We start from the raw sequence: 27,484 nt of genomic DNA on the forward strand, positions 1-27,484 counted from the left end.
TACAAAAATGAAATGTTCTTACTTACGTCAATTGATTGGGGGAAAACTGCTTATAAAGTGTTACGACAGTCAATGGAGACTTCAGTTTGTGTCTTTCATTAAAGCGTGCCACTTAACCTTATTATGCCAACCATACAAACTTATCACTTTAATTCTGTAGACCAGATTACTTTGTTCTCAAATATTAAAAGTACATATGCTTGCTATGGAATGATTTTAAGAGAGGATTTTGGCTGAAGCAATGCTAAGCTGATGCAGTTAAAAGTAAGCAAACATAGGTGTATGAAACACAGCTGAAGGGATATTACTTGCAGCCACAGTCACTATTAGGACTACAAATGTTCCATTAATGGGACAGGAATGTTTAAGTGTAAGCTAGAATTACAATACCGCATTACAACACAGCGATCAGTGACTTCAAAGGTTTTTCCGAAATAAGGACAAAAGCTATAAAAATGCCTGCGTGTTCAATTACAGGCTACATACTGCTTCATGCACAGCTGCAGCCAAAGACGTGAATAGCATGCACAAGTTAAGACATTCAATTCTTATTCTCATTGTACGAAGAGCTTGCCTATTGTAATTTGCTATATTTAGTAGTGGTGTAACTAGATAGGCTCAAGTTTCACTCTCACAACTTACGTGAAATTGTTCTTGAAAAATTTTAAGCTGAGTCAACTTTGTTGGAGAAAAATGTACACATAAATATTTAAATAAACTTGATCAAATTGAGCAAAGCTTAAAGAAAACACTCCAGATAAATGAAATTGCATGAACTGCATCTTATAAAAATTATTGGAATTTAAATTATTTTGTCAGTAATGTCCAGAGTTTGTTTTCTTGCATGGCATTGTTCTCCCTGACATTCCACTGGACTAAAACTTTTTTTTTCTTCATTTCAAGAAAACTTGTTTAATCTACTGTCGATGACAGTAATTCAGATAAATTCAGTTTTATTCACTGGCAAATGCCAGTGAGTGCATATTTTATTGGGGTGTATAATGCCACAGTGTAAAAAGTCCATGCAAGTTAATGAATTCAACATCCAAAGAGTTAAGCATGACACAAGCCAGGTGCATGATGGAAACTCTGATATCAATATTTTCATTGAGTTTATTAAACTCAATTTATCACCCTGTTCTCATTAATGAAAATGATTGGCAGTAAAAGAAAGTAATTAATTGCTTCATTTTGATATTTTTTGAGCTGATTTAATGAAAGAAATAAAGTGCAAATTGTTAAAGGAAATTACACATTAAATATATGTAGCAAAAAAGAAACAACTTTTCTGTGTAGGAATAGTAGATATCCGCTCCACAACGGCGAAACTGGAATTGAATATTGAGCCTGCACAAGAAACACAGAAAACTGTTTTTCCACATAACGTTCAGTTAAAAAGCAAGCACAAATGAACAGTGTGCCCTGCCCACAGTACAATGGAAAGCTGCAAACCAGAAGCGCAGAACAATCCAAATAATAAAGCCAGCATTAAACACATTTATCGAGTTGCTGGGTTAATGATTTGATTTGCTGGGTTAACGGTTCGAGTTGGTGGGCTAATGGTTCGAGTTGGTGGGTTAATGATTCGAGTTGCTGGGTTAATGGTTTGAGTTGCTGGGTTAATGGTTTGAGTTGCTGGGTTAACGGTTCGAGTTGCTGGGTTAATGGTTTGAGTTGCTGGGTTAACGGTTCGAGTTGCTGGGTTAATGGTTTGAGTTGCTGGGTTAATGGTTTGGGTTGCTTTGAGTTGCTGGGTTAATGGTTTGGGTTGCTGGGTTAACGGTTCCAGTTTCTGGGTTAATGGTTTGAGTTGGTGGGTTAACAATTTGAGTTGCTGGGTTAATAGTTTGAGTTGCTGGGTTAACGGTTTGAGTTGCTGGGTTAATGGTTTGAGTTGCTGGGTTAACGGTTCAAGTTGCTGGATTAATGGTTCCGATGGAGCTTGGCTGTTTTAATTTCTGGGTACAGAATCATCGCATGACTTTTCTCATCTCTCGTTGTTTTCGGGTGAAAATTCTGCAAAGGCGACTCAACTCTTAAGGCTTTTATATAGTCTATAAGTACAGGGTGCATACGCTGTGCGGACGGACAGTCCGCAGTCGTTCGCCCTTTCATACTCTAGTCGTACCACCGCATGCCCAAGCCCTACATTTCCCACAATCTTTGCGCGTCGTTTTCCTTTTCTGCCAGAAGTTAGACTGTAAACAACATGGCCTCGTCCTTGCCCAGCGTTGTGCTTATTTCTGTCCATGAATTGTTGTTCTTCTGAAAATCTTTATAATCCCGTTGGGATGAATCGTATAGGTGCCTATACCTTCTCACCTCTTCAGCCAGTCTCTCTTAAAATGTCGACTCCATGTCTGTTTTGTGTATTCCGCATCACCGCGTGTTTCCGGTGCCACATGAAATGCATGTCGATGTGAAGCAGTTTCATACCGAGCCATGATTTGTGTGACACCGGTACGCGTACGCTAGGTAAGCGTGGTCACAAAAATTGAGCTTCGCACGGACTTGCCCAGGCGGCCGTACGCTGAGGTCTGCTATTACATTCTGACCGCGCGGACCCCAGCGGAGCCCGGACGTCTGGACCATGAATTGGCCTTTAGCCGATGCTGCTGTGTTAAAACTATGTGGAAAAATCCTGACCAAACCCTTGTGAAAGGGTTTCCAGCTCAGGGGTCTTTGAGGATTTGAGGAACATTCCATCAGGTTAGGCTCATAGACATGAAGCTCAGAGATCTGACTGGTTTAACTACTACTGTGGGGCTACTTCAAAGGCTATTTATGTTCTTTGTGGGGAAGACCAGTTCTAGGTAAGTTTATTATAATTCATAGGAATTCAGTGTTCAACATTTGAAAACCATTGTTTGAGCTACTGAACATAGAAGCCACTGGTTCTAACAATAGGAAGTAGGCCTAGGCATCTATATTGGGAATTTTCACACTTTTCTGATGACGAACAGTAGGGCAGATGTAGGTTAAATTTGCAGCCTGAAGGTAAGTCGGCATTCAAGCATCGTGTTGGTGGAGTTGGGGGCACACAGTTTTGTGGTTTTCTTTCAATGAGCAGCCCATTTAAGTCTTAGACATGCTGACTCTTTAGCCAATCATTAAAATAAATCTCCTAAGCTGGGACTTCGGAGTTTGACACCTTAGACAAATCTCAGGACTCAAAGTCTACTCAAAGTCTTGTCCTCTTTAGAAAATTAAAATAAACACTTTTTCCAGAACTTTTCCATACATAATAAGCATGTTTTTCAAAGACTGCCCTTATAAACCATATATTTTAACTTAAATATGACCAAGGATTAATTGAAAACAATTTCAATACACAATGGTGCTTTCATTATTGAAAGTGAGCCGTCGCACTGTCAAACTGAAATATCCTTCCCGGGTTTTTTAATTTGGAGGCTCGCCGTGTGTAAGTTGTTGGAGGGGCGGTGCTGGGAGTGTGTCAGTGAAGCTCAAGCAGCACACTGCAGTTCTGGTGTCGGCTTCGGTCCGATTCACACCTGCGCCACCCACCTGCTCAGCCCAGCATGCGGCCAGTTGCTCATTTTGGGGCTTTCCGGTGCAAGTTGTGCAGTCTATTCAAAATCCAATCAACCGTTTTCATGGATCATATGCTGCCCAATTTGACTTTGATATAAATCCTACAACCAGGAGAAATGAATATTTCGCATTTATCGATCATTTTCTTTTTTTAAATGTTACTCTTTGCATTTATTTCTGTTTTTAATAGTTGGTGGCTGTTCTTATACTGCACCCTGGTCCTGAGGTACTGCATTCCATTATTTTTTACACCTGCCTGTAATGAGAAGAATGACAATAAACAACTTGAAATATCAGCAATTCATCTTTAACCATCATAAGGGACAAATGTATATGCTTTAATGGACAAAAAGCATGTTATTCATTTTTGGAAAAGTGTTGGATAGGTTTGTGGACCCTTAGATATCACAGACCCCTATATTAATGAAAATATGGTAATTCTCACTTGAAAATGATGCAAAAGTATTAATGAGTATTAACAGTTGATTAGCAGCGAAATATGGTTATATTGTAATTTACAGTAATGCATCATTTAGACATTTTGAATAGATGTGGAGACACTGGGTACACTGCTTACTTTTTGCTTCATAGATCTTTAGTAGTTCTGCATATCCACCCTTAGATTTTACACACTTGTGGTCAAGGAGTTTTTGATCCAGGACATGTATAGTTTAACGTGCTGTATATACACAATCTCTCAGTATTTCGTTGCAAACTGAAAAAGAGCAAATTTTAAATTTTTTGCCTAGACAATTGCATTTGTGGCACTTTATGTCTTCCTAAATTAATATAAATGTCATGGTCCTGTGTTCCTGTCTGCGTTTTCCCTGTTGGGCCGCCAGATGGCGGCACTTCTGTTTCGTGTCCTGCTCCCCCTGTGTAATTGTATGATTGTTTTCAATTGTCCTATTATTGGTTCTTGGTTGTCTCGTTTTCCCTTCCCTCTCTGTGGCCTGATTGTTCATGGTGCCCTCCTGTGTCTCATCAGTGTCTGTTCTATTTAAAGCCGCGTTTCCACCGCAGGAACTATACCCCGGAACTAGGAACCTTTTGAGGAACTCAGTGCGTTTCCACCGCAGGAACTAGGGTCTAAATTTAGTTCTGGGGGCTTTGTTTTACCCCCCAAAACGTTCCTGCTCGGGGGGTAGTACTTTCCGAAAGTACAGGAACCTTTTGGGTGGAGCTTGCAGCGCTGAACATTTCTGATTGGTCGAGTACTCGTAGCATTTGTGTTGTATTTATTTTCCGCCATTACCCGCCATGTTTGAAAATATGCAGCGGCAAACTTATTTATTTTCATAATAACTTCAAATCAAACTTATGCGGCGCAGTAGCCTACTTTTGGTTATAGCCTGTCAACGTCTTGGAATTATAACGTGTGCTCTTCTGTTCTTTTCTTGCTTTAGTATTCGTTTTATAAAATGCTAAGCATTCGTGCTGGGACAGCATATTACGTAGGCTACCGAAACATTCAAACGGATTAATTCGGTTGCTGAATATTTTCTTCCGGATTTTCTTTGTTAGCCCGTTGTAATTGACTCAAAACGTTTGATACAGTTATGTGAGGTATGCGGTAGTTCTGCATAATTAACATTGGTGATACAGTACAAGCAAACTGGAAATCACCTTCCGCACTTTTTATCCGGGTAAAATAACAGGTTAATTCTAGTAATCTTCCCTTTAGCTTTTTCAGACTGCCGTAATTTTACTCAATTTTACTGCCATTTTTCAATTCCACGAAAAGACCAGGAAGACTATGGACTCATTTATGGTGCATGGTTCGCATCTGGAGGGCACATTTCGCTGCTCGGCTAGCAATAACTTCGAAGGAAAGCAAACGGTGGCTGTACCACTACTAATTTACATTTTCACGCAAGTCCGAGTTTTCGTTCTATTCTTGTCATTGTGCGATTAGCCTATATGGAATTGACGACGAGAAAGTAATAAAACAGCAAATTGTTTACAACGTGTGCATGTTTTCTGCTGTTAATGAATGTGTTTGAGAGGATATATGAAAATCAATAGATACAAAAGTAACCATATATAGTCATTGTTGGTAACCCGTTGTATATAAGTGGAATAAACCCCTCCGGGCTGTCCCGGTTATTAGAAAATAATGTAGGCTACTTCGGTGGTAGTATGGGGTTACAGAAGAAATCATATGACAGATGGACCGACGACAACGTCAGTGGGCTAATTTGCCTAATCTTCGCGGTACTTTAGACCCCGGTGGAAACGCAGACAACCATTGGCTGAAGGAACCTTTTAGTTCCTGGTAAAGTAGTTCCTGGGACTGAAAGTTCCGGGTAATTTTGGTGGAAACGCGGCTTAAGTTTCCCTCTCCCTTGACTCAGGTGCTGGATCCTTGTGGTTATGTCTGGTTGTTTTGTGCTCCCCTACCCATGTACCTGCTCCATGCGTTCCTGCCCATGTTCTGGTTTCCTTGCATTTTTGGGTTTTCTGGTTTTCTTTGTTCCTGTGTTGTTTTTAAGTTTTCCTTCGTTTGTTTAAGGTCGCCCTGCGAGGCTTTTTGTTCCCTTTTGTTCCCTTGTGTAAGTAAAGTCTTTGTTCTTATCATTTGGGAGTTTTGTATTTTTCCCCCCTCTGCGTTTGGGTCCCAACCCCCCACGCATCCTGACAATAAACTCATCTAAGTATTAGATTAAGATTATTGTAAATGGTACAAATACCCTGCTTCATTTAAGCCATTTTTCAAGTCTATGTGATGCTCACATCTGGAGTTATAAAGCTTTAAAAATAAATAAATAGATAATCAGACCTCATCTCATCCACTTTAGAGTGGGAGTATCCCCTAAATGGGTGGAGATCGGGAAGTTTTGGCATGCATGCTACGGGTTTAAGTACATTTTAGGTTACTACATTACATTACATTACATTACAGGCATTTGGCAGACGCTCTTATCCAGAGCGACGTACAACAAAGTGTATAACCATAACCAGGAACAAGTATGACGAAACCCCTAGAGAGAAGTACCGGTCCAAGTACAGGGAACAACCGCATAGTTCAACCTGGACCCTGGTGGTTAAACTGATTAACACTAACAACGAGAACGGCAACAACGCAATCTATGGAAAAATAAAAATAAATAAAAATACAAGTAGTCGTTAAGACTGGCGCATCAACTAAGTCACCTATTAAATAGCTGCCTAGTTACAACCCTAAGTTTAGTCATTTACAGGGGGGGAAGGGATGGGGAGAGGTGCAGCCTGAAGAGGTGGGTCTTCAGTCGTCGTTTGAAATGGGTCACAGTCTCAGCTGTTCTGACCTCCACAGGGAGGTCATTCCACCATCGTGGGGCCAGAACAGAGAGGAGACGTGTTCTGGAAGTGCAGGTGCGAAGAGGGGGAGGTGCTAGGCGTCCTGAGGTAGCAGAACGAAGGGATCTGGCTGGCATGTAGGGTTTGAATATCTTGTGAAGGTATGCTGGGGCTGATCCCTTGACTGCCTGGTATGCTAGAACCAATGATTTGAATTTGATGCGAGCTATAACAGGCAGCCAGTGGAGGGTAGTGAGCAGGGGAGTTACGTGGGAGTGTCTGGGGAGGTTGAAGACCAGACGAGCCGCAGCATTCTGAATGAGCTGCAGGGGTCTGGTGGCAGATGCCGGTAGTCCAGCCAGAAGAGAGTTGCAGTAGTCCAGGCGGGATAGAACCATTGCTTGGACCAGGAGCTGGGTTGAGTAGGTGGTGAGAAAGGGGCGGATTCTGCGGATATTGTATAGGAAAAATCTGCATGCCCGGGTTACTGCTGCAATGTTGTTGGAGAGGGACAGCCTGTTGTCCATCATCACTCCGAGATTCTTGGCGCAGGGTGATGATGTCACTACGGTGTCCCCTAAGGAAATGGAAAAGTCGAGGAGGGGAGAGGATAGAGCAGGAATAAAGATTAGCTCCGTCTTTCCCGGGTTGAGCTTCAGGTGGTGATTGTCCATCCAGCTCTGTATGTCCCTCAGGCAAGCGGAGATGCGGGCGGGGACCTGTGTGTCCGATGGGGAGAAGGAGAGAAAGAGTTGCGTGTCGTCGGCATAGGAATGATAGGACAAGCCATGGGCAGATATTACAGGGCCAAGGGATCTGGTGTACTACTAAGTTCAACACCCTGGTAACTAATGAGTCAGTTCGAATGCCATTTGATAGCACTGCTACATCTGCAGTGGTTGTCTCATCAGTCAGTTAAGTGTGCTAGATCCAGCAGTGAATGCAGCATTCACTGTAGAGCAAAACATGCCAAATTTAAAAATAAATAAATAAATGACTCAATAAATGAATGAATAAATACATAAACAAATAAATGTAAATGCAAGTAAAATGTATTAATGAATTAAAAGATAAAATCTGACATTAATTTATTTATTTTTGTATTTATTTCATGATTCATCAATTTTGTATATATTTATTTCTGTATTATTTCTTGATTACTTTATTTCTGTATATATTTAGTTTTGTATTTCTTTATTTCTTGATTCATTTATTTGTGTATATATTTATTTAAATGTATTGCAATGATTATTGTATTACGATGGTTAGAGGAGGTTAGACAAGATTGAACAATTATGTTCAGAGTTTCACTTAGCATTAATGAGTTTGCAGTCATTTAACGCTCAGTATACTTTTGTATGGAACATGAACCCAGCGACTGGGGTTATACTTGAAAAAAACAAAAGGCACCCAAAGCGATGCTGGGTATATCCAATTCCCTCTCCTTATTGGGAATGCCCAATTATGAATCGTGCTCTTGATCCCTACTGTTAATCCAGGAGTTGTGTACACATCCACGGTTCTCTTCCAGAAACACGTGGTGTCACCAGCCTGCTTCTTTTTAAACCACAACGAAGCTCACCAGTAGGGGGCACTACAGCATTGAAACGTGGACCCTGAACCGCTGAACTGCCCTGTACCCTGGGTGATGCAATCAGCAATAGCACCTCACCCGATGGAGCTACCAGCCACAGTCACTGCTGAGCCAAGGCTGTGAGGCTCATCCAGCCTGGTGCCTGAACCGAATGAGCCATCCAGCAGCCCCTGAAAGGCTAACTTTCATCATTAGGAAGTGTGGCACATCCAGGGTGTATTCGGAGTATTGGTGGTGGAGAGCTGATGTGACTGCGCATTAGTACCATCTGCTGGCCATATATGGGAGCTGCAAACTGAGCTTCTGTGCCAACATAAAGCCAGTAATTGAGCCACAGAGTATTCATCTCACGTAGTATTCCTCTTCAACTTACTAACTGATGAATGAAATTCCTGTGGGTTATCAGTAGTACATGGGTGCTTGTGGGATTTTACTGTGGGAGACTTTGTTTTAGTGCCAGATGTCCAGTGCTTCTCATCACCAGAGGCAAAGCCTTTTTAAAAGGATGAAAAGGTAACCGTACCACTTTCGTTAAAAAAATTTCAATTTGTCAATAACATTTACATAAATTTCTAAGTGTTATATATCACAAGTAAATAAATAAAAAATAATTATTAATAATAATAATAATAATAATAATAATAATAATAATAATAATAAAACTTTATTTATATATCACCTTTCATACAGACAGCAGCTCAAAGTACTTCAAAGCAGACAAAATTGTTAGAGATAAATGAGTCAAGCATAAATACAAGCCATGTAAGGTAATGCAAAACACATTTCAAAATACAGTCAATACAAATAAAAGCAGTACAGATAAAATTGCTGAATGGGGTTAAGTAATGATAAGAATAAAAATTAATGTCAAATAATAATAATAATAATTATTATTATTATTATTATTAGAAAAGAAGCAAAACTTTGAAGGGGTTCATTAAAAGCCAACTTAAAGAGATTGGGCTTTAGCCTTTTCATTCTGAGGTCTTGTGGGAGAGTGTTCTATAATTTAGGGGTGTAAAAACAGAAGGCTGTTTCACCAAGTTTTTTGTATGAGACCTTTGGTATAAAAAAGCATTGGGGACATAAGAGCTCTCGCACGGATATTGATAAGGAATCTGTGATATATGAAAGTGCTAGGCTGCTAAGTGCTTTAAAAGAAGTAAAAGGACCTAAAATATAAAATCAGTTCTAACAGCTATAGGTAACCAACATACAGCAGCATGGACTGGAGTTATGTGTTCCCTGTCCTCTTAGTTTTTGTGTAAATTCTTGTTACAGTGTTCAGAATTAGCTGTAATTTTTCCATGGATTTTTTTGGCAGCCCAGTAAAAAAGAGAATTACAGTAATGCAGTCTTCTTGTGATAAAAACATGTACACACTTTTTTGCATCTTTATGAGTTAAAAAGGCCTCACTTTAGCAATGTTCCTAGGATGAAAATGAGGTCTTAGTGATCTTATTAAAATGTGAATTAAAACTAAGGTCAGATTCTGAAATCAAATCCAAGTCCCTTACTTCTGATTTAGACTGTTAAACCAAACAGCCAAGTTTTGGGGCAGTTTTCTTTTTTCATTTCCGACCCTACAAGGAGAATCTCTTATTTTTTCTTAATGTAGCTTTAGAAAGTTTTTGCTCATCCACAAGTTGATATCAGTGAGACAGGTGCGAGTGAGTTTAGGGGTCATTTGGTTTAACAGATATGCACGAGTTGATATCAGTGAGACAGGTGCGAGTAAGTTTAGGGATCATTTGGTTTAACAGATATGCACAACTGTTTCTCATCAGCATAACAGCGATAGTTGACAAAGGGGTGCATTAGCACATTTCTAAAAAAATAAAAGTAAAATGAACATTAAATAAATGGATCAATATCATGGATAAAGTTATTTATGAATGGTAAAATCACAATATAGGCCTAATTGTACATGTGTTTCTCCTGGTTTCAGTTACATATTGTCATTGACATGCATTATGTGATCCGCCTGTTTCAGTGAACCATTGGCAGCCAGTGGCAGATGGGCTCTGCTCAAGGTTTCGTCCTGTTACCAGCCAGGGAGTTCTTCCCTGCCACTGTCACCCTGAGCATGCCCTTGGGGGTTCAGGCCTGGATCTCTGAAAAGCTGCTTTGTGAGAATACCCTTTGTAAAAAGCTCTATACAAAAAAATGCATTTCTGGAATATTATGTGTACTGTTTTCTAACATTTTTTAAAAATGCGTATAATTTTTGAGTATATTTTATCATCCTGAAAGAGAAAGAACATGAGTCCTGATTCCTGTTTATTGCTCTTTATGCTAAACCGCTGCATTGCTCTTTATGCTAAACCGCTGCATTGCTCTTTATGCTAAACCACTACATTGCTCTTTATGCTAAACTGCTACATTGCTCTTTATGCTAAACCGCTACATTGCTCTTTATGCTAAACTGCTATATTGCTCTTTATGCTAAACCGCTACATTGCTCTTTATGCTAAACTGCTACATTGCTCTTTATGCTAAACTGCTACATTGCTCTTTATGCTAAACTGCTACATTGCTCTTTATGCTAAACTGCTACATTGTTCTTTATGCTAAACCACTACATTGCTCTTTATGCTAAACTGCTACATTGCTCTTTATGCTAAACTGCTACATTGCTCTTTATGCTAAACCGCTACATTGCTCTTTATGCTAAACTGCTACATTGCTCTTTATGCTAAACCGCTACATTGCTCTTTATGCTAAACTGCTACATTGCTCTTTATGCTAAACTGCTACATTGCTCTTTATGCTAAACCGCTACATTGCTCTTTATGCTAAACTGCTACATTGCTCTTTATGCTAAACCGCTACATTGCTCTTTATGCTAAACCGCTGCATTTCTCTTTATGCTAAACCGCTGCATTGCTCTTTATGCTAAACTGCTACATTGCTCTTTATGCTAAACTGCTACATTGCTCTTTATGCTAAACCGCTACATTGCTCTTTATGCTAAACCGCTACATTGCTCTTTATGCTAAACCGCTGCATTTCTCTTTATGCTAAACCGCTGCATTTCTCTTTATGCTAAACTGCTACATTGCTCTTTATGCTAAACCGCTACATTGCTCTTTATGCTAAACCGCTGCATTTCTCTTTATGCTAAACCGCTGCATTGCTCTTTATGCTAAACCGCTACATTACTCTTTATGCTAAACTGCTGCATTGCTCTTTATGCTAAACTGCTGCATTGGTCTTTGGCCTTCCTCTTCCTCTCGTGACTCTTTCCACAGGTTTGGGGTTCAGTGGGGGGCTTTCTCTCCTCTTCTTTGCCCTGGCTTTTTCCACAGGTTTGGGGTTCAGTGGGGGGCTTTCTCTCCTCTTCTTTGTCTCGGTGCTTTTCAGCGTCACTTCCACAGGGTAGTGGTCACTTATACTCAGAGCCTGAATCACACAGAGGTTAAGATTATGCTTGTGGTGTAGCTGAGTGAGCAGATTTTCACATTATTTCAGCCTGTTCAGGGGGAACGGCGTTATGCATAGTCTCAGAGCAGACATGCTAATCCAGGATCAGTTTCACCTTTTTAGCTCATAATGAAGGAGGTTAGAAACCTGATCCTAGATCAGCCTCTTTATGATATCCCTTCTCCACTTGGCCTCACCATTAAAGCTTGCTTTCTTTTTTTTAAAAGGATCTTGGGTCTGATAAGGTTGTTTATAACAGAATTTTGGCAGCTCACCATGTCTTCTGTCAGGCCATAGGCTTGGGGGAAATCGAATGGCTGGGCTGAGTTTGGTACTATGGCTTCCAACATGTCATCTCCATAAACCACGATCCTGAACAAGACATATTCAATTAACAAAGCATGTCTTCAGAGGTTATAGTTGTGTATAATATAGCTGCACAAAATATATATTGAACTTTGCAACATGCCCAACTACTGTTTATGACTGTTACTTACCACATTTCTTAAGTGCGTGAGTGTGTTTGTTCATGTGTTGTCTACACTACAATGTTATTTCATGTTTTTATGTGTGTATTTACATGACCATTGTGCTAGGCATTGTGTAAAGCAAGTTCCCTTTGGGGCAATAAATGTTTTCATTCATTCATTCATTCATCCCAATGTAAAACCAGATCATCCTTTTGATGCCCTGGCTACCTGTCATAGGTGTGGTCATTTCCTGTATTGGCAGTAGTGTCTACATCATCCCCGATCAGCCAATGGAAGTTTGTGTCACTGCGGATCCTGATTTTTTTCATCTTCTTCTTGGACACATAGGCACCATCTGCATTGAAGTCTCCAAGGATCATAATGTCCTATGAGAGATGTGACAGCATGCAAGCAAAACACTACTTACTTCCTCATCCAGCATCCAGCATAGGGGCGACATAGCTCAGGAGGTAAGACCGATTGTCTGGCAGTCGGAGGGTTGCCGGTTCAAACCCCGCCCTGGGCGTGTCGAAGTGTCCTTGAGCAAGACACCTAATCCCTAACTGCTCTGGCGAATGAGAGGCATCAATTGTAAAGCGCTTTGGATAAAAGCGCTATATAAATGCAGTCCATTTACCATCTCTGACATTTATTTTTAAAACCTATCCATAAAATTAGCATATGTACATATTTAAATATATACGTATACACATTTTTTTAATTCATTTAATACTTGAATTAAATGTAGGCTACACCCAAACAAGCCTAAAAAAATAAGGACTGGATTGACAAACAGCAGGTTGTTTAAAAATTATATCATATTTGTTCCAAATCAAGTGGGTGTCAACAATAATAACTAAAGCAAACAATAAAATAGAATGCTAAAAATAACCATGGTTTAGATGCGTAGATGTGATTAAACGTATCTAACCAATCACTGCACTATTTATACCCATCGGCATACATCAGAAGTCTATTGACAAGTGCTTACAGCACAATGGTAAAACGTACCTAGTTAGGATAATACGATTATGTTAGTTTATTTGGCAGGATTGTTGTTGTTGTTTTTGTCTGATTAGGCAAATGTAATCCCAGTGCTAGTTTGTACTTGGTAGGATTGTTTGCTGAACAGGTTACTCTACAGGGTTGGAGTCCTGATCGATGTGGTCACTTCTGGCACTACGATCCTTACTTCACTCTAGTGTGTTTCTTTTGCACCTCTACACCGTGAACCAATGCACTTGTTGTACGTTGCTCTGGATAAGAGCGTCTGCTAAATGCCTGTAATGTAATGTAATGTAATGTAATGTTCTCTGGTGCGGAGGCTAGGAAATGATTTAGACGACATCTGCAGTTGTTGTAGCCAGTAGAAATGGGATTGAAACTCTTGCTCTGCATGAGAGCCAGTTCCCCACTCACATCAGTCTTCCACTTCTCCTTCACGGTCAGAAAGACGTCATACAGCTCGTCCAGCTCCTTCTCTGAGTCCTCAGGCTTGGTGTGCACGGGGATCAACACCAGGTCCTTCAGCACTGTGAACACACATGTCCAGATCTGATGGAGGCTTGTTCCTAATCCCCAGAAGGGGGCAGGGCACTTATCCTGTATAAATCCAGGCATGATATCATCAACAGATACAAATATGTTATAGTTCTGTTTGTACAGAATTACAGGCTCACCAGATTCACTGAACAATGTCTTTCTTAAACTGCCTCATTCAGTGTCATAAACATAGGATTACCATATGATGCTAATTAGTTTATCCTTGCCATGGTAGATTTAACCCTCCTGTTCTGTTCATTTTTTAGGTACAGCAAAAATGTTCCCGGGTGATATAAACATACAGGGGGGGGTTGCAAATACATGAAATGAACCATTTTCATTTAGAATGTTGATTACACTAATTAAGGCCAGTAGAAGAAGTTTCATACTGAAAAAATAATTTTAAGTATTTTTCCTAGATTTTCAAACTTTAAAAAGGGTCAATTTGACCTGCAACATAACAGGAGGGTTAAGAATCAGAGGAGAAAGCACATGTTGTGGGAGAATTCTCGTGCAGGGTGTTGTATATTTATTTATATACTCTTGTCCTTTGTTGATCCTGTGTTCATTTTTTTTTTAACAGAAAAGAAAATACAAATGCAACACCCTGCACTAAAATTCTCCCCCAACAGGAGCTTTCTCCTGGAACTTGAGATACAGCACAGTGCTTAAGTATTTGGCCAGTGACACAATTTCTGTTGTTTTGGCTCTGTATTCCAGCAGATTGGGTCTTGAAATGAAACAATGAATATGAGTTTACAGTGCAGAGCCAAAACAAATTGTGTCACTGTCCAAATACTTGCGCACTGCACTGGACCACACAATGACCCTCCTGCAGGGAGAGGAGTGTGGTCAGCCTGGGCCCTTGCTCAGAGTCTGGGACCAGACTGCACTGTGACCCATGCACTGTGGCAAGCCTACCTCCCTCTTTACTTCCTTTCCTCCCTCTCTCTCTCTCTCTCTCTCCCTCCCTTCCTCCCCCTCTCCCTCCCTTCCTCTCCATCTCTCCCTCCATTCCTCTCTCCCTCTCTCCTTCCCTTCCTCTCTCCCTCCTCATTCCTCTCTCCTTCTCTCCTTCCCTTCCTCTCTCCCTCTTTCCCTCCATTCCTCTCTCCCTCTCTCCTTCCCTTCCTCTCTCCCTCCCTTCCTCTCCATCTCTCCCTCCATTCCTCTCTCCCTCTCTCCCTCCCCCTCTCCCTCACTCTCTCCCTCCTTTCCTCCCTCCTTCTCTCTCTCCCTTCCTGTGTTCCTGGGCATCTAAAGCAAAGAACCTGCTATTTGAAGCATGAATCCTGTAAGAAGTGCTGTCATATCTACCATACGTACGTCACTGTGGTCAGTTTGAAACTTACAGTGTTAGACACGTACTATATAAATACCCTTAATTTGAATCCAAATGCATCCAGGCCCTGCTTCATAAAGAGAGTAAAGAAGCATGCTGTGTGTCTTTGAGAAAGAAGGATGCTTCATGTCATTGAGAAAGAAGCATACTTTGTGCCTTTGAGAAAGAAGCATGATTCGTGTTTGTTGAGAAAGAAGCATGCAGGAGTGATACAACAGAACCTGTGTTGATGGAGCAATCAGAATCTGGCTGCACATTTAGGATTACATTTGTCTTCATAACCAGTGTGCTTTGCATTATCGTGCTTAGCATAACTACATGCACGTGGCACTTGTCATAAAAAGACATTAAGCCAGCCAATGGAAGTACATATATACATAGAATACATAAGCTAAGTCACAATGTGTAATCATAATCTTATGGCTATGAAAATAGAAGTAGCTGTAGTTTAAACATAACCCCAACAAGTTATTTCCAAAGAGCATGCAAAAGTTATTTTTATGGAAATTACCTCTAAAACCTTTGTGTGAACTCATGCTCCCTCGACTCAATACTCCCAAAAACTCCCAATGCTGTTTCTAAATAAACTCTATTCTCTAACTTCAGGTGGAGAACATGACAATGTTTCAGAAATGGTTTTCCTTCACTCCACATGGTGTTTATGAATATAACCACCTATGGGTAACATCAAGTAATAGTCATTAATAATTTCTGTTGAATAGTACACATTTATTTAAATCACCTTGTATAAATATATATATATCAATATTTATTCATGCCCACATCCAAAGCCTACTTATACTGCACACATTTTTATATACTATCAATTTATAGAACTGTATATACTGGAGAAATTTTAGTAACATGGTCAAGGCTACAATAACCTCATCTGGGATTCAAACCTGCAACCTCTCAGTTACAAGCAGAAATTCCATGACTTTTGTTACACTGATTTTATTATGTACATCACCCAGCATGAAACTATCCGTTTTCTTTGAGAGCCGGACAGTGCAGGAGAGGCTCACCTGTGTCCAGGCAGGTAAAGCGCAGGATGTAGGGTTCCCTGGCGAAGGCGTCCTCGTCCCCCTTCTGATTGTCCTCATACTGGTAGGTGTCCGTCAGCGTCACCAGGTCCGCTCTGTCAGACAAACACAGCACTCACCAAACATTTCGTTGGCCCTCCAAATTTCTTGTATCCTGTGCTGAACGCAATGTTCTGCCTCTGGCTTTGATGCCATTTGATGTTTCACAAAGTTGTGAACTACAAACTGCAGTTTGCACATGTGTCCCTGGTGAAAATCTTTTTCTGTGGTCTGATATACGAGTGAACCAGCAGAGCTGTTTAGGGTGAAGGTTACCCATAAGTCAAAATAATTTGTTGGGTTGGAACAAAACCAACAAACACACTCCGGCCTTCCAGGTATGGAGTGATGCTAGAGAATTCACCCAAGGGAGATAAAAAAAATTATAATAAAAAGATCTGTTCAAACAAATAGGCAATCTGAAAATGTGCCAAACTACTGACTGACAAAGGGTTCCCCACTTATCGATGCTTCAGTCACTGTCACCGGCTCCAGTGTCTCCCTTCCACTCAGCTGAGAATCTCGGTGTGACCCTGGAGGACAAGCTGAGCTTCTCTGAGCACATTACAGTACCCACCCAGTATGCAGATTCTCCCTACACAGCATCAGGAGAATCCACCCCTTCCTCACTCGAGAGGCTACACAGTTACCAGTGCAAGCCCTCGTGATCTCTCCTCCAAACTTCGGCCGAGCGTTATGGCCCTGTTCACCAGCTGGTGCTGTTATGCTGCTGCACCAGGATGTTTTGATAGCACAACAATTAATATTCTGGTGTACGTTAAGCATTCTGTACACACAGATTCCAGTTTTTGCCACGCCTACTTCCTGCTTTATATCAGAATACAGATAAAAATAATTTGTTTGTTAAACAAACCTAGATGCAGATTCTGACATCTCTGCACATCCCTTCTATTTACTACCTTTGCATACTTGAAGTATAAATCAAGTTTATATAATTACAGTTCAGGTAAACTGAAGTACTGTGTATTATTTTTTCAGATTGAGTATCCTGTGGAAATACAGTATACTTCAGGCTACAATCTGGACAGTACTTTTTCAGCGTCTTGTTTCCATAGTGAGAGAGGTACAATGGAACACAATCCAACAGTACAGTGCAATCTGGGTTAGAACCGCACCTCGGCCTACGTGTAGCACTGAGTAGAAAACAGGCACTGAAATGGCCACCCTCGGGTTCTTCTCCATTACTTTGTGATACATTGTACTGACTAGTGATGATCTTCATGTAAGCTTGTCATGTAAAATATGAATGAAATACCGGTAGAGGAACATGAACTGCTCTTTGTAGGATTTCCGGCCAAGCCGTGAGCTCATCACCATTTTGTAGGGATGCATTTTATTGGCCCTGAAAAATAATGAGAAAAAGACATGATCAGCATTTTTAAAGATGGCAACTCTCTACTGCTGGCATACACTGTGACTTATAGTACTTTGGATTTTGGAGTGTGAATGTTCAGAATGAACATATTTTGTCACTGATGGACCAGAAGGAAGCTAAGTATGAATTGTGATTGCTTCAGACAGGATCATTATCCACAAGTTAAACTCATCTGGTATTGGAAAATGGATAGACTGACTGAAAAATACTTCACATAAGATCAAATAATTATCTGATATACTTTAACCCTTTAGCGACCAGAATAATTGCTGCAGATTAATGGCAATTATAAAATAAACAGTTTTCACCAATTACCAATCAAATTTCAAAGGAATATTTCACCCTGGTCTGATTTACATGCAGCTGGATATGGGGTGACTGATGAGAAGAGAAGATATACACTGAGCGAAAAGTCCCCTTTCCTGTCAGCTGGAATGGCTCAGGTCTCAAAGAACAGACTTAGAGCTTCTGTTTTTCATAAGGGAGATAGAACATTACAGAGGTCCTCTATTTAACAATATGGAGCTGAGTGTAAATCAGGCAGCATTAGGAATATGGAGCTGAGTGTAAATCAGGCAGCATTAGGAATATGGAGCTGAGTGTAAATCAGGAAGCATTAGGAATATGGAGCTGAGTGTAAATCAGGCAGCATTAGGAATATGGAGCTGAGTGTAAATCAGGAAGCATTAGGAATATGGAGCTGAGTGTAAATCAGGCAGCATTAGGAATATGGAGCTGAGTGTAAATCAGGAAGCATTAGGAATATGGAGCTGAGTGTAAATCAGGAAGCATTAGGAATATGGAGCTGAGTGTAAATCAGGAAGCATTAGGAATATGGAGCTGAGTGTAAATCAGGCAGCATTAGGAATATGGACCTGAGTGTAAATCAGGAAGCATTAGGCATATGGAGCTGAGTGTAAATCAGGCAGCATTAGGAATATGGACCTGAGTGTAAATCAGGCAGCATTAGGAATATGGAGCTGAGTGTAAATCAGGCAGCATTAGGAATATGGACCTGAGTATAAATCAGGAAGCATTAGGAATATGGAGCTGAGTGTAAATCTGTGGGAACCCTCACTTATTCAGCTCCTGAAGAAATTTCCTCATGGCTGTTCCTTTGGCGTCGACCACCTCCAGGATCAGGATGATTCCGTAACGGGATACAATCTGGGAGGCAAGAGGAGGGACAAAGTGTGCATTCAGCCACTGTACAAGCCCACTGTATAAGTATATATATTAATCTGTAAAATGTAATCAGATAAAAATAAATACAGGAGGGTGTATTAGGGACAGATTAAAAAGTTCATACATTACATAAAATGTATGAAAAATACACATAAATTGGTGCTTTGCATGGTACAATAAAGTACAATTTTATGCACATGGTAAATGCATGAAAAATGTATGGTAATTTGCATATGTTGTGTTATATTGTTATTATATTTTCTTGTAATATCTCATATATACTGCAGTATCATATCAGTAATGCTATACAGTAAGATGTACTCTCAGTGGCCACTTTATAAGGTACATCTAACTAGTACCGGGTAGGACAGACCCCCCTTTTACCTCCAGAACAGTCTGAATTCTTTACGGCATGGATTCCACAAGGTCTTGTTCTTTATGGCATGGATTCCACAAGGTCCTGTTATTTACGGCATGGATTCCACAAGGTACTGTTCTTTACGGCACAGATTCCACAAGGTCCTGTTCTTTACGGCATGGATTCAACAAGGTCCTGTTCTTTACGGCATGGATTCAACACAGTCCTGTTCTTTACGGCATGGATTCCACAAGGTCCTGTTCTTTACGGCATGGATTCCACAAGGTCCTGTTCTTTACGGCATGGATTCAACAAGGTACTGTTCTTTACAGCATAGATTCCACAAGGTCCTGTTCTTTACGGCATGGAATCAACAAGGTCCTGTTCTTTACGGCATGGATTCAACAAGGTCCTGTTCTTTACGGCATGGATTCCACAAGGTACTGTTCTTTACAGCATAGATTCCACAAGGTCCTGTTCTTTACAACAAGGATTCAACAAGGTCCTGTCCTTTACGGCATGGATTCAACAAGGTCCTGTTCTTTACGGCATGGATTCACAAGGTCCTGTTCTTTACGGCGCAGATTCAACAAGGTTCTGTTCTTTACGGCATGGATTCAACACAGTCGTGTTCTTTACGGCATGGATTCAACAAGGTCCTGTTCTTTACGGAATAGATTTAACAAGGTCCTGTTCTTTACGGCGCAAATTCAACAAGGTCCTGTTCTTTACAGCATGGATTCAACAAGGTCCTGTTATTTATGGCATGGATTCAACACAGTCCTGTTCTTTACGGCATGGATTCCACAAGGTCCTGTTCTTTACGGCATGGATTCCACAAGGTCCTGTTCTTTACGGCATGGATTCAACAAGGTACTGTTCTTTACAGCATAGATTCCACAAGGTCCTGTTCTTTACGGCATGGAATCAACAAGGTCCTGTTCTTTACGGCATGGATTCAACAAGGTCCTGTTCTTTACTGCATGGATTCCACAAGGTACTGTTCTTTACAGCATAGATTCCACAAGGTCCTGTTCTTTACAACAAGGATTCAACAAGGTCCTGTTCTTTACGGCATGGATTCAACAAGGTCCTGTTCTTTACGGCATGGATTCAACAAGGTCCTGTTCTTTACGGCGCAGATTCAACAAGGTTCTGTTCTTTACGGCATGGATTCAACACAGTCGTGTTCTTTACGGCATGATTCAACAAGGTCCTGTTCTTTACGGCATAGATTCCACAAGGTCCTGTTCTTTACGGCATGGATTCCACAAGGTCCTGTTCTTTACGGCATGGATTCAACAAGGTACTGTTCTTTACAGCATAGATTCCACAAGGTCCTGTTCTTTACGGCATGGAATCAACAAGGTCCTGTTCTTTACGGCATGGATTCAACAAGGTCCTGTTCTTTACGGCATGGATTCCACAAGGTACTGTTCTTTACAGCATAGATTCCACAAGGTCCTGTTCTTTACAACAAGGATTCAACAAGGTCCTGTCCTTTACGGCATGGATTCAACAAGGTCCTGTTCTTTACGGCATGGATTCACAAGGTCCTGTTCTTTACGGCGCAGATTCAACAAGGTTCTGTTCTTTACGGCATGGATTCAACACAGTCGTGTTCTTTACGGCATGGATTCAACAAGGTCCTGTTCTTTACGGAATAGATTTAACAAGGTCCTGTTCTTTACGGCGCAAATTCAACAAGGTCCTGTTCTTTACAGCATGGATTCAACAAGGTCCTGTTATTTATGGCATGGATTCAACACAGTCCTGTTCTTTACGGCATGGATTCCACAAGGTCCTGTTCTTTACGGCATGGATTCCACAAGGTCCTGTTCTTTACGGCATGGATTCAACAAGGTACTGTTCTTTACAGCATAGATTCCACAAGGTCCTGTTCTTTACGGCATGGAATCAACAAGGTCCTGTTCTTTACGGCATGGATTCAACAAGGTCCTGTTCTTTACTGCATGGATTCCACAAGGTACTGTTCTTTACAGCATAGATTCCACAAGGTCCTGTTCTTTACAACAAGGATTCAACAAGGTCCTGTTCTTTACGGCATGGATTCAACAAGGTCCTGTTCTTTACGGCATGGATTCAACAAGGTCCTGTTCTTTACGGCGCAGATTCAACAAGGTTCTGTTCTTTACGGCATGGATTCAACACAGTCGTGTTCTTTACGGCATGATTCAACAAGGTCCTGTTCTTTACGGCATAGATTTAACAAGGCCCTGTTCTTCACGGCGCAAATTCAATAAGGTCCTGTTCTTTACAGAATGGATTCAACAAGGTCCTGTTATTTATGGCATGGATTCAACACAGTCCTGTTCTTTACGGCAAAGATTCCACAAGGTCCTGTTCTTTACAGCATAGATTTAACAAGATCCTGTTCTTTACGGCGCGGATTCAACAAGGTCCTGTTCTTTATGGCATGAATTCAACACAGTCCTGTTCTTTACGGCATGGATTCAACAAGGTCCTGTTCTTTACAGCATGGATTCAATAAGGTCTTGTTTTTTACGGCATGGATTCAACAAGATCTTGTTCTTTCCGGCATGGATTCAACAAGGTATTGTTCTTTACGGCATAGATTCCACAAGGTCCTGTTCTTTACAGGATGGATTCCACAAGGTCCTATTCTTTACAGCATGGATTCAACAAGGTCCTGTTCTTTACAGCATGGATTCAACAAGGTCCTGTTCTTCAGAGCACAGATTCAACAAGGTCCTGTTCTTTACAGCATGGATTCAACACGGTCCTGGAAACATTCCTCTGGGATTTCAGTCCATGCAGACTCCATAGCATCATACAGATCCTGCAGAATTTTCAGTCACACATTCATGAAAACCTCCCGTTCCACCTCATCCCAAAGTGCTCTACTTGAGACCTGGGAACTGTGCAGGCCACTGCAGTAAACTGAAGTCATTATTATGTTTCTGGAACCAACTAAAGCTGATGCATTATTTGTGAAACGGTGCACTATCCTGCTGGAAGTGTCCATTTGAGAAAGGTAATACTGTAGGGAAGCACATGGTCAGCAACAATGCTTAGGTATGACGTGGCATTCAAATGATCCTCAAGGGGCCTAATGTATGCAAAGAAAACATTCCCCTCACCATGACACCACCACCACCACCAGCCTGTAGCATTTACACAAGGCAGGATGGATTCATGGATCAATGCTGTTTACGCCATATTCTGACTCTACCATTTGCTTTTCACAGCAGAAATTAAGATTTGTCAGACTAGGCAACATTTTTGCAGTCTTCAGTCATCCAATTTTGGTGACCACATACCCACTGTAGCCTCAACTTCCTGTTCTTACTTCTGACAGGAGTGAAACCTGTCATGGTTTTCTGCTGCTGTAGCCCACCCGCTTCAAGGTTTGATGTGTTGTGCATTCAGAGATGCCCTTCTGCACACCACTGCAGTAAATGGCTGTTATTTGAACATTTGTGGCCTTTCTATTAGCTTTAGCGAGTCCTCCTGTGATTAACAAGGTGTTTTTGCCCACAGAGCTGCCTGGATGTTTTTTGTTTAACACACCATTCCCTGAGAACTCCGGAATCTGTTGTGCATGAAAATCCCAACAGGGCAACTATTTCTGAGATTCTGGAAACACCACACTGTGTCTGGCACTACTAGTCATACCATAAGTCTCTTAGATCATTGTAATGTTTGTTCACATCACAATTGAACCTCAATGTCGGCATGCTTTGAGTTGCATCTGCATGATTCGCTGTTTGGAGGAGCATTTGTATTAACAAGCAAGTATACCTAATAAAGTGGCCATTGAGTGTAAAGCTAAAGATATATCATAACCTAAAATCAAATATTCTATAAATGCATTCTCTTTTAAGAAATATATTTCCATATATTGGAAATGTTGTTCTTTTTGTCATGGAAGTGAGCACCAACTGTAAGCTTGTGGTGCATTTCATAATGTTTCTCTTTCATTAAAACACCCATATAGCATACAAAAGGATAACTTCTCTTGAATACTGCATAACAACTTTATTCTTGTATTAGAAATGTGTTTAAGCCACAAGGTTTCTACTTTTTTTCAAATTCATAAGCAGCGAAATTCTAAATAACATTTTGATGTAAAGTCAGTTCTAAACACAAATATACACTTAATGGACCGCCAATCAGAAGTTGGCAACTGATGGCACCCCACTGATGGCTGAATGCTGAACATATAAATGCTGTGTTAATTACACAATAAACATGGTCTCCAAATGACTAATACCACATCTTTCTGTCTTGAGCAGTACAATAACTTTGTTATTTTCAGGATGAAAAAACTCATTTAACATATAAATGCTTAACACATAAAAAGCCATGTCAATTACACAATAAATATGGTCTCCAAATGACCAATACCAAATTCTTTTGTCGTGAGCAGCAGTATAATAATTTTGTTATTGTCAGGATAAAAATCAATGGAATGAAACAGGTTTAATATTATTGTATTGGCCTTTTCTTCATAGCTATTAAAAATTATGATTTTGACTGCACAGGGATAAAAATGATCAGGATGCACTTCTGATCAATCACGGCTCGTCTTTACCAACAATAATCACCTTGACGAGAGTGGAGACAATCTTTCCGTCTGACACTTTATTCTCCCCGAACCTCTGGATGTTGAAAGATGCCACTTTCATGACTGACCGTTGAGTCTCCCTGACAAATCAAGTATTCCCTGATGAATGATAAACAACAACAACAAAAAGCATGAAAAGGACATTTTTCACAATGCAAGTTCTTTAGTTAGCCAACAATAGTTTTTGGAGCAAGTGATAATTCAGAAATAAAGTTAACCAATCTGTAAGTACAGTGTATGAATAGAGCATACAAGTTTGTCATTTATTTTGGTCCTTGTGGCCTCTTTTACTGTACCTACTACTGCTTCTCCTGAAGTTAAAAATAGTCATCTGCTGTTTTGATGTAAATTTTGCTAGGAGGAGTTGGTTTGTAACCTAAAGGTCGCAGGTTCGATTCCCTGGTAGGACACTGCCGTTGTACCCTTGAGCAAGGTACTTAACCTGCATTGCTTCAGTATATATCCAGCTGTATAACTGGATACAGTGTAAGTCGCTCTGGATAAGAACGTCTGCTAAATGCCTGTAATGTAAATATGGCTGTGCCTGGGCTTGAAGCCTACATTCCACACTTACTTTTGCTTTATCCGTATCCTCCACAGGGGAAACAGTTTGGCTTGGAGGATGTTTTCATTTCTCTTTCTGTCTCAAGCCTCATGACATGCCACTGCAGAGATTTAAGCAGCACGCTTCTTGAGTTTATTCCAATCTTTCAGCCAGTGCCAGGTCACAGCTTTAAGGCACAGTTAACTGGATCGGGTGGCTGTGAATGGATATCAATTTTAAAATAAGAAAGAAAAGCCCCCCTCCCCCACTCCCTCCAGTATTATACTGCGTGATATTGTATTGTATTGTTTCAATTTGTATGCTTTTATAATAATGTCTTGTCCCTTGTCCCTACTTTGAATGTAAAAAATCATAAATAAAAATAAAATAAGAATGAACAAAAATATTACTACTAAAAATACTACACTCATTTTTTATTTGAGCTGATGTGGAATGATAAATATTTTCTCTTCTGTAAGGTTTCTGTGTTGGATGATCTCATTTATGTTATGCAAAAGAAACTTGGTTGGCGCCTTAAGGCTCCACAAATTTTGGACTGTCTGTATTTTATAAATATTTTCCAACACAATATTAGTTTCTAGCATTAAAAAAAAAAGATTACAAATGTTTCATAGACAAAATAATACTTCTCTACAAGCAAACTGTCCAGTTTAAAATGAATTATGATATGGTACTATTAACTGTAATAGAATACATTTAATCACTTTTGTACTTGTATAAAGCAAAGGTAAAGTTTACTTAACTCTGACATCTCTGCTGTAAATCCATTAAAAGGAATTTGGTATGACAATCATTTTGAGGAATTACCTTCACAAGAATTTAATGTATGACAAGACTGACATTCAATACCAAGCAAAACCACATTCAAGACAATGGAACCAACGTTCAGATGCATCATTTATATTGATGTCCGTAGTAAAGGTGGCCGTGTTCGAAAATTTACAAAAAGTACTGTACTATTAACTTTAACAATTATAAGAATACAAATAATAAAGTGCAGTAAAGAAAATGGATAATTTATTACACCATAGCAAAGCGTGGGAAAAAAAGCCTGCTCTGGTGCTGGTTTGCCGTAATGACTCTACAGTTGCTGGGACTCTGTACTTCCTGTAGACGGTTGCAATAATTAACCACGATGCTTATCGCTAGCACAGCCTCATTACAAATGACAAACTGAGAAAGGCGCTCACTCTGTCCTTACGCCCACTGATGCGATATCTGAGGACAAGTAAATATAATTCAGCAATGATTTTAAAGTCCAGAGGGCGGTACTTAGTGTACTGAGGAAAAATGCTCATGAATAAGAAAATGGCGACTGATCAAGGCATGGCATCAGACAGCAAGGCTGACCGCACAGTTTGGCCTCCCAGACAGAGTACTTCCCTGTCTGGTTCAGTTTCTGTGCCTGTGTTCAAAACTGTACACTTGTGTCCTGTGTTCTACAGGTATCGAGCGTAAGAACGCTTAAAATCTGTTCAGTTTGAAATGCATTTGTACTTTCACATCACCACAACTGACCTCTTACCATAACAAGAAATAAACACATCAAAAATCTGCAAATAAAATATACTTCTTTTATTCTAAAATATACTTCAGTATAAATATACTTTGATGTAAGTATATATATTCTAAAATGATTTTTTAATATAAAATATACTTCTTCTATTCTAAAATATATTTCAACAAATTTCTTGGCTGAGTGAAAAATTCATTTTCACCTTCAAATACAGAGCAGAATACGCAATGGCTACTGAGAAGGGAAAGCATGGAAAAGTCTGCATCGAAGTGCACTTTGTTTTTTAGTCCTCCCAAGAACACTAAGAGAACTTCTAGTGAAATCTTACTTTCTTGCCTTGTTATGTTCTCGAACTTGGAACGCACTTGATTACTTGATTGTGTTTCACTTCCACACCTGCTGCCTGATGCAACAGAAGCATGAGGTTTGGAACACAGTGCTTGGTTCCTGAAAAGAAAAGTCTTGCAGCTGCTGCCTGGCATGTTCAGATCTGCCATATAACAGAAAGCAGTCAAAGAACAAACAACAGAAAACGCAGTTTCTCTGACGACACGCAGGCTGATATTCTCGTCCTTTTCAATGTGCAAAGCCACAGCTCACATCTTTAGCTCACTCAAAAGGGCTAGAATGGACTGAGGCAGAAATGAAAGGTTCTGCTTTGAAATGTATTTCCCAGCTTTTTTACTAGATATGAGTGACCTCTAAAGCCCTTGCTTCTGTTTGTGCACACCTGTGTTACCATAGAAATTAAAAGTCTAAAGAAACTAAACACAAACCTGTTAGGAAACTATAAACTTAAAAATAGCAAATCCCTTACCGTTAAATGATGACTCAGGAAGTAAAGGGTAGTCCAGTCAGTGAACAATGAACAGAAATTAAAAACAGCCCCGAGGGTAAATCCTGAAAATCTTGATGTCTGCTGTATCTCTGTTACCTGTTTCCATCCACCTTATTGGCTGAAGAGAACAGCCCCTCTCTCTCGCTCTCTCTCGCTCATATGCGCTCTCTTTCAGTCTTCAGCTCTTTCTCTCGCTCGTTCTCTCCCTCTCATTTACATTTTTGTTGTTGTATTTTAATCACCCGCCTCTTGTGGTTTCCACAGCCATCTTTTATCTGCCTTATAGGCGGTATTATCTAACTTTGCATACCTTGTATGGTTTTCCGTATCAATAATTTAAAAATTGCTTTTGAAATATAGAACTTAATGGCTTGAATTCACAGCTGCCTAGTGAATTCTGGGTCCTTCCTCTTTTATCTTTTTGAGGCTGAGTCAAAACATTGTTAGTTACAGGGAACTTGCTCGTAAGCGAGAACACACTTATCTCCCTGGTAAGCTTACACTAGTGCCAGTCAAACGTTATGCGTGCTTGGCAGCCATTCAAACGAATACAACCTGATATGTACTATTTTCCTTTCTCTCGATAAGCTATTCTTCTCATCCAAAATTTTATATCCAATTAAATGCATTTTATTGGTCAGGACTTATACCAGAAGCAACCTCATTATAAACATTAAAAGCATGCCCCTGATGAGAAGACACAAATAATTTTGCTTAGTTTATTTACATTGCC

At 40.2% G+C, this 27,484-nt stretch overlaps 1 protein-coding gene across 2 annotated transcripts; it reads right to left on the reverse strand.

Annotated features, from left to right (window-relative positions):
* Positions 1 to 9,067: 9,067 nt before the first annotated feature.
* Positions 9,068 to 27,167, reverse strand: LOC118211631 (deoxyribonuclease-1-like). 2 transcript variants are annotated; one of them, XM_035388985.1, is made up of 10 exons: positions 26,731 to 27,167; positions 24,407 to 24,593; positions 23,813 to 23,931; positions 18,759 to 18,847; positions 17,561 to 17,647; positions 16,228 to 16,340; positions 13,738 to 13,850; positions 12,547 to 12,704; positions 12,124 to 12,220; positions 9,068 to 11,827 (listed from the first exon to the last, which is right to left on the reverse strand). In XM_035388985.1, exons 3-10 carry the CDS (start codon positions 23,891 to 23,893, stop codon positions 11,621 to 11,623), a joined length of 945 nt encoding a protein of 314 aa, XP_035244876.1. In that variant the 5' UTR covers positions 23,894 to 23,931; positions 24,407 to 24,593; positions 26,731 to 27,167; the 3' UTR covers positions 9,068 to 11,620. The 2 variants fall into 2 exon arrangements, with proteins under 2 accessions (XP_035244876.1, XP_035244875.1); XM_035388984.1 differs by lacking the exon at positions 24,407 to 24,593.
* Positions 27,168 to 27,484: the final 317 nt, after the last annotated feature.

Source organism: Anguilla anguilla, chromosome 13 (genome assembly GCF_013347855.1).
Source record: "Anguilla anguilla isolate fAngAng1 chromosome 13, fAngAng1.pri, whole genome shotgun sequence".
Classification (NCBI taxonomy): domain Eukaryota; kingdom Metazoa; phylum Chordata; class Actinopteri; order Anguilliformes; family Anguillidae; genus Anguilla; species Anguilla anguilla.

Coding starts and splice junctions, on each gene's coding strand:
- LOC118211631 (XM_035388984.1), bottom strand. CDS start 23,893: ATGAAAGTGGCATCTTTCAACATCCAGAGGTTCGGGGAGAATAAAGTG. Junction 18,848..23,812: donor TTGTCTCCACTCTCGTCAAG/GTGATTATTGTT, acceptor CTTGCCTCCCAG/ATTGTATCCCGTTACGGAAT. Junction 11,828..12,123: donor ATGGCCTGACAGAAGACATG/GTGAGCTGCCAA, acceptor TGTGTGATTCAG/GCTCTGAGTATAAGTGACCA.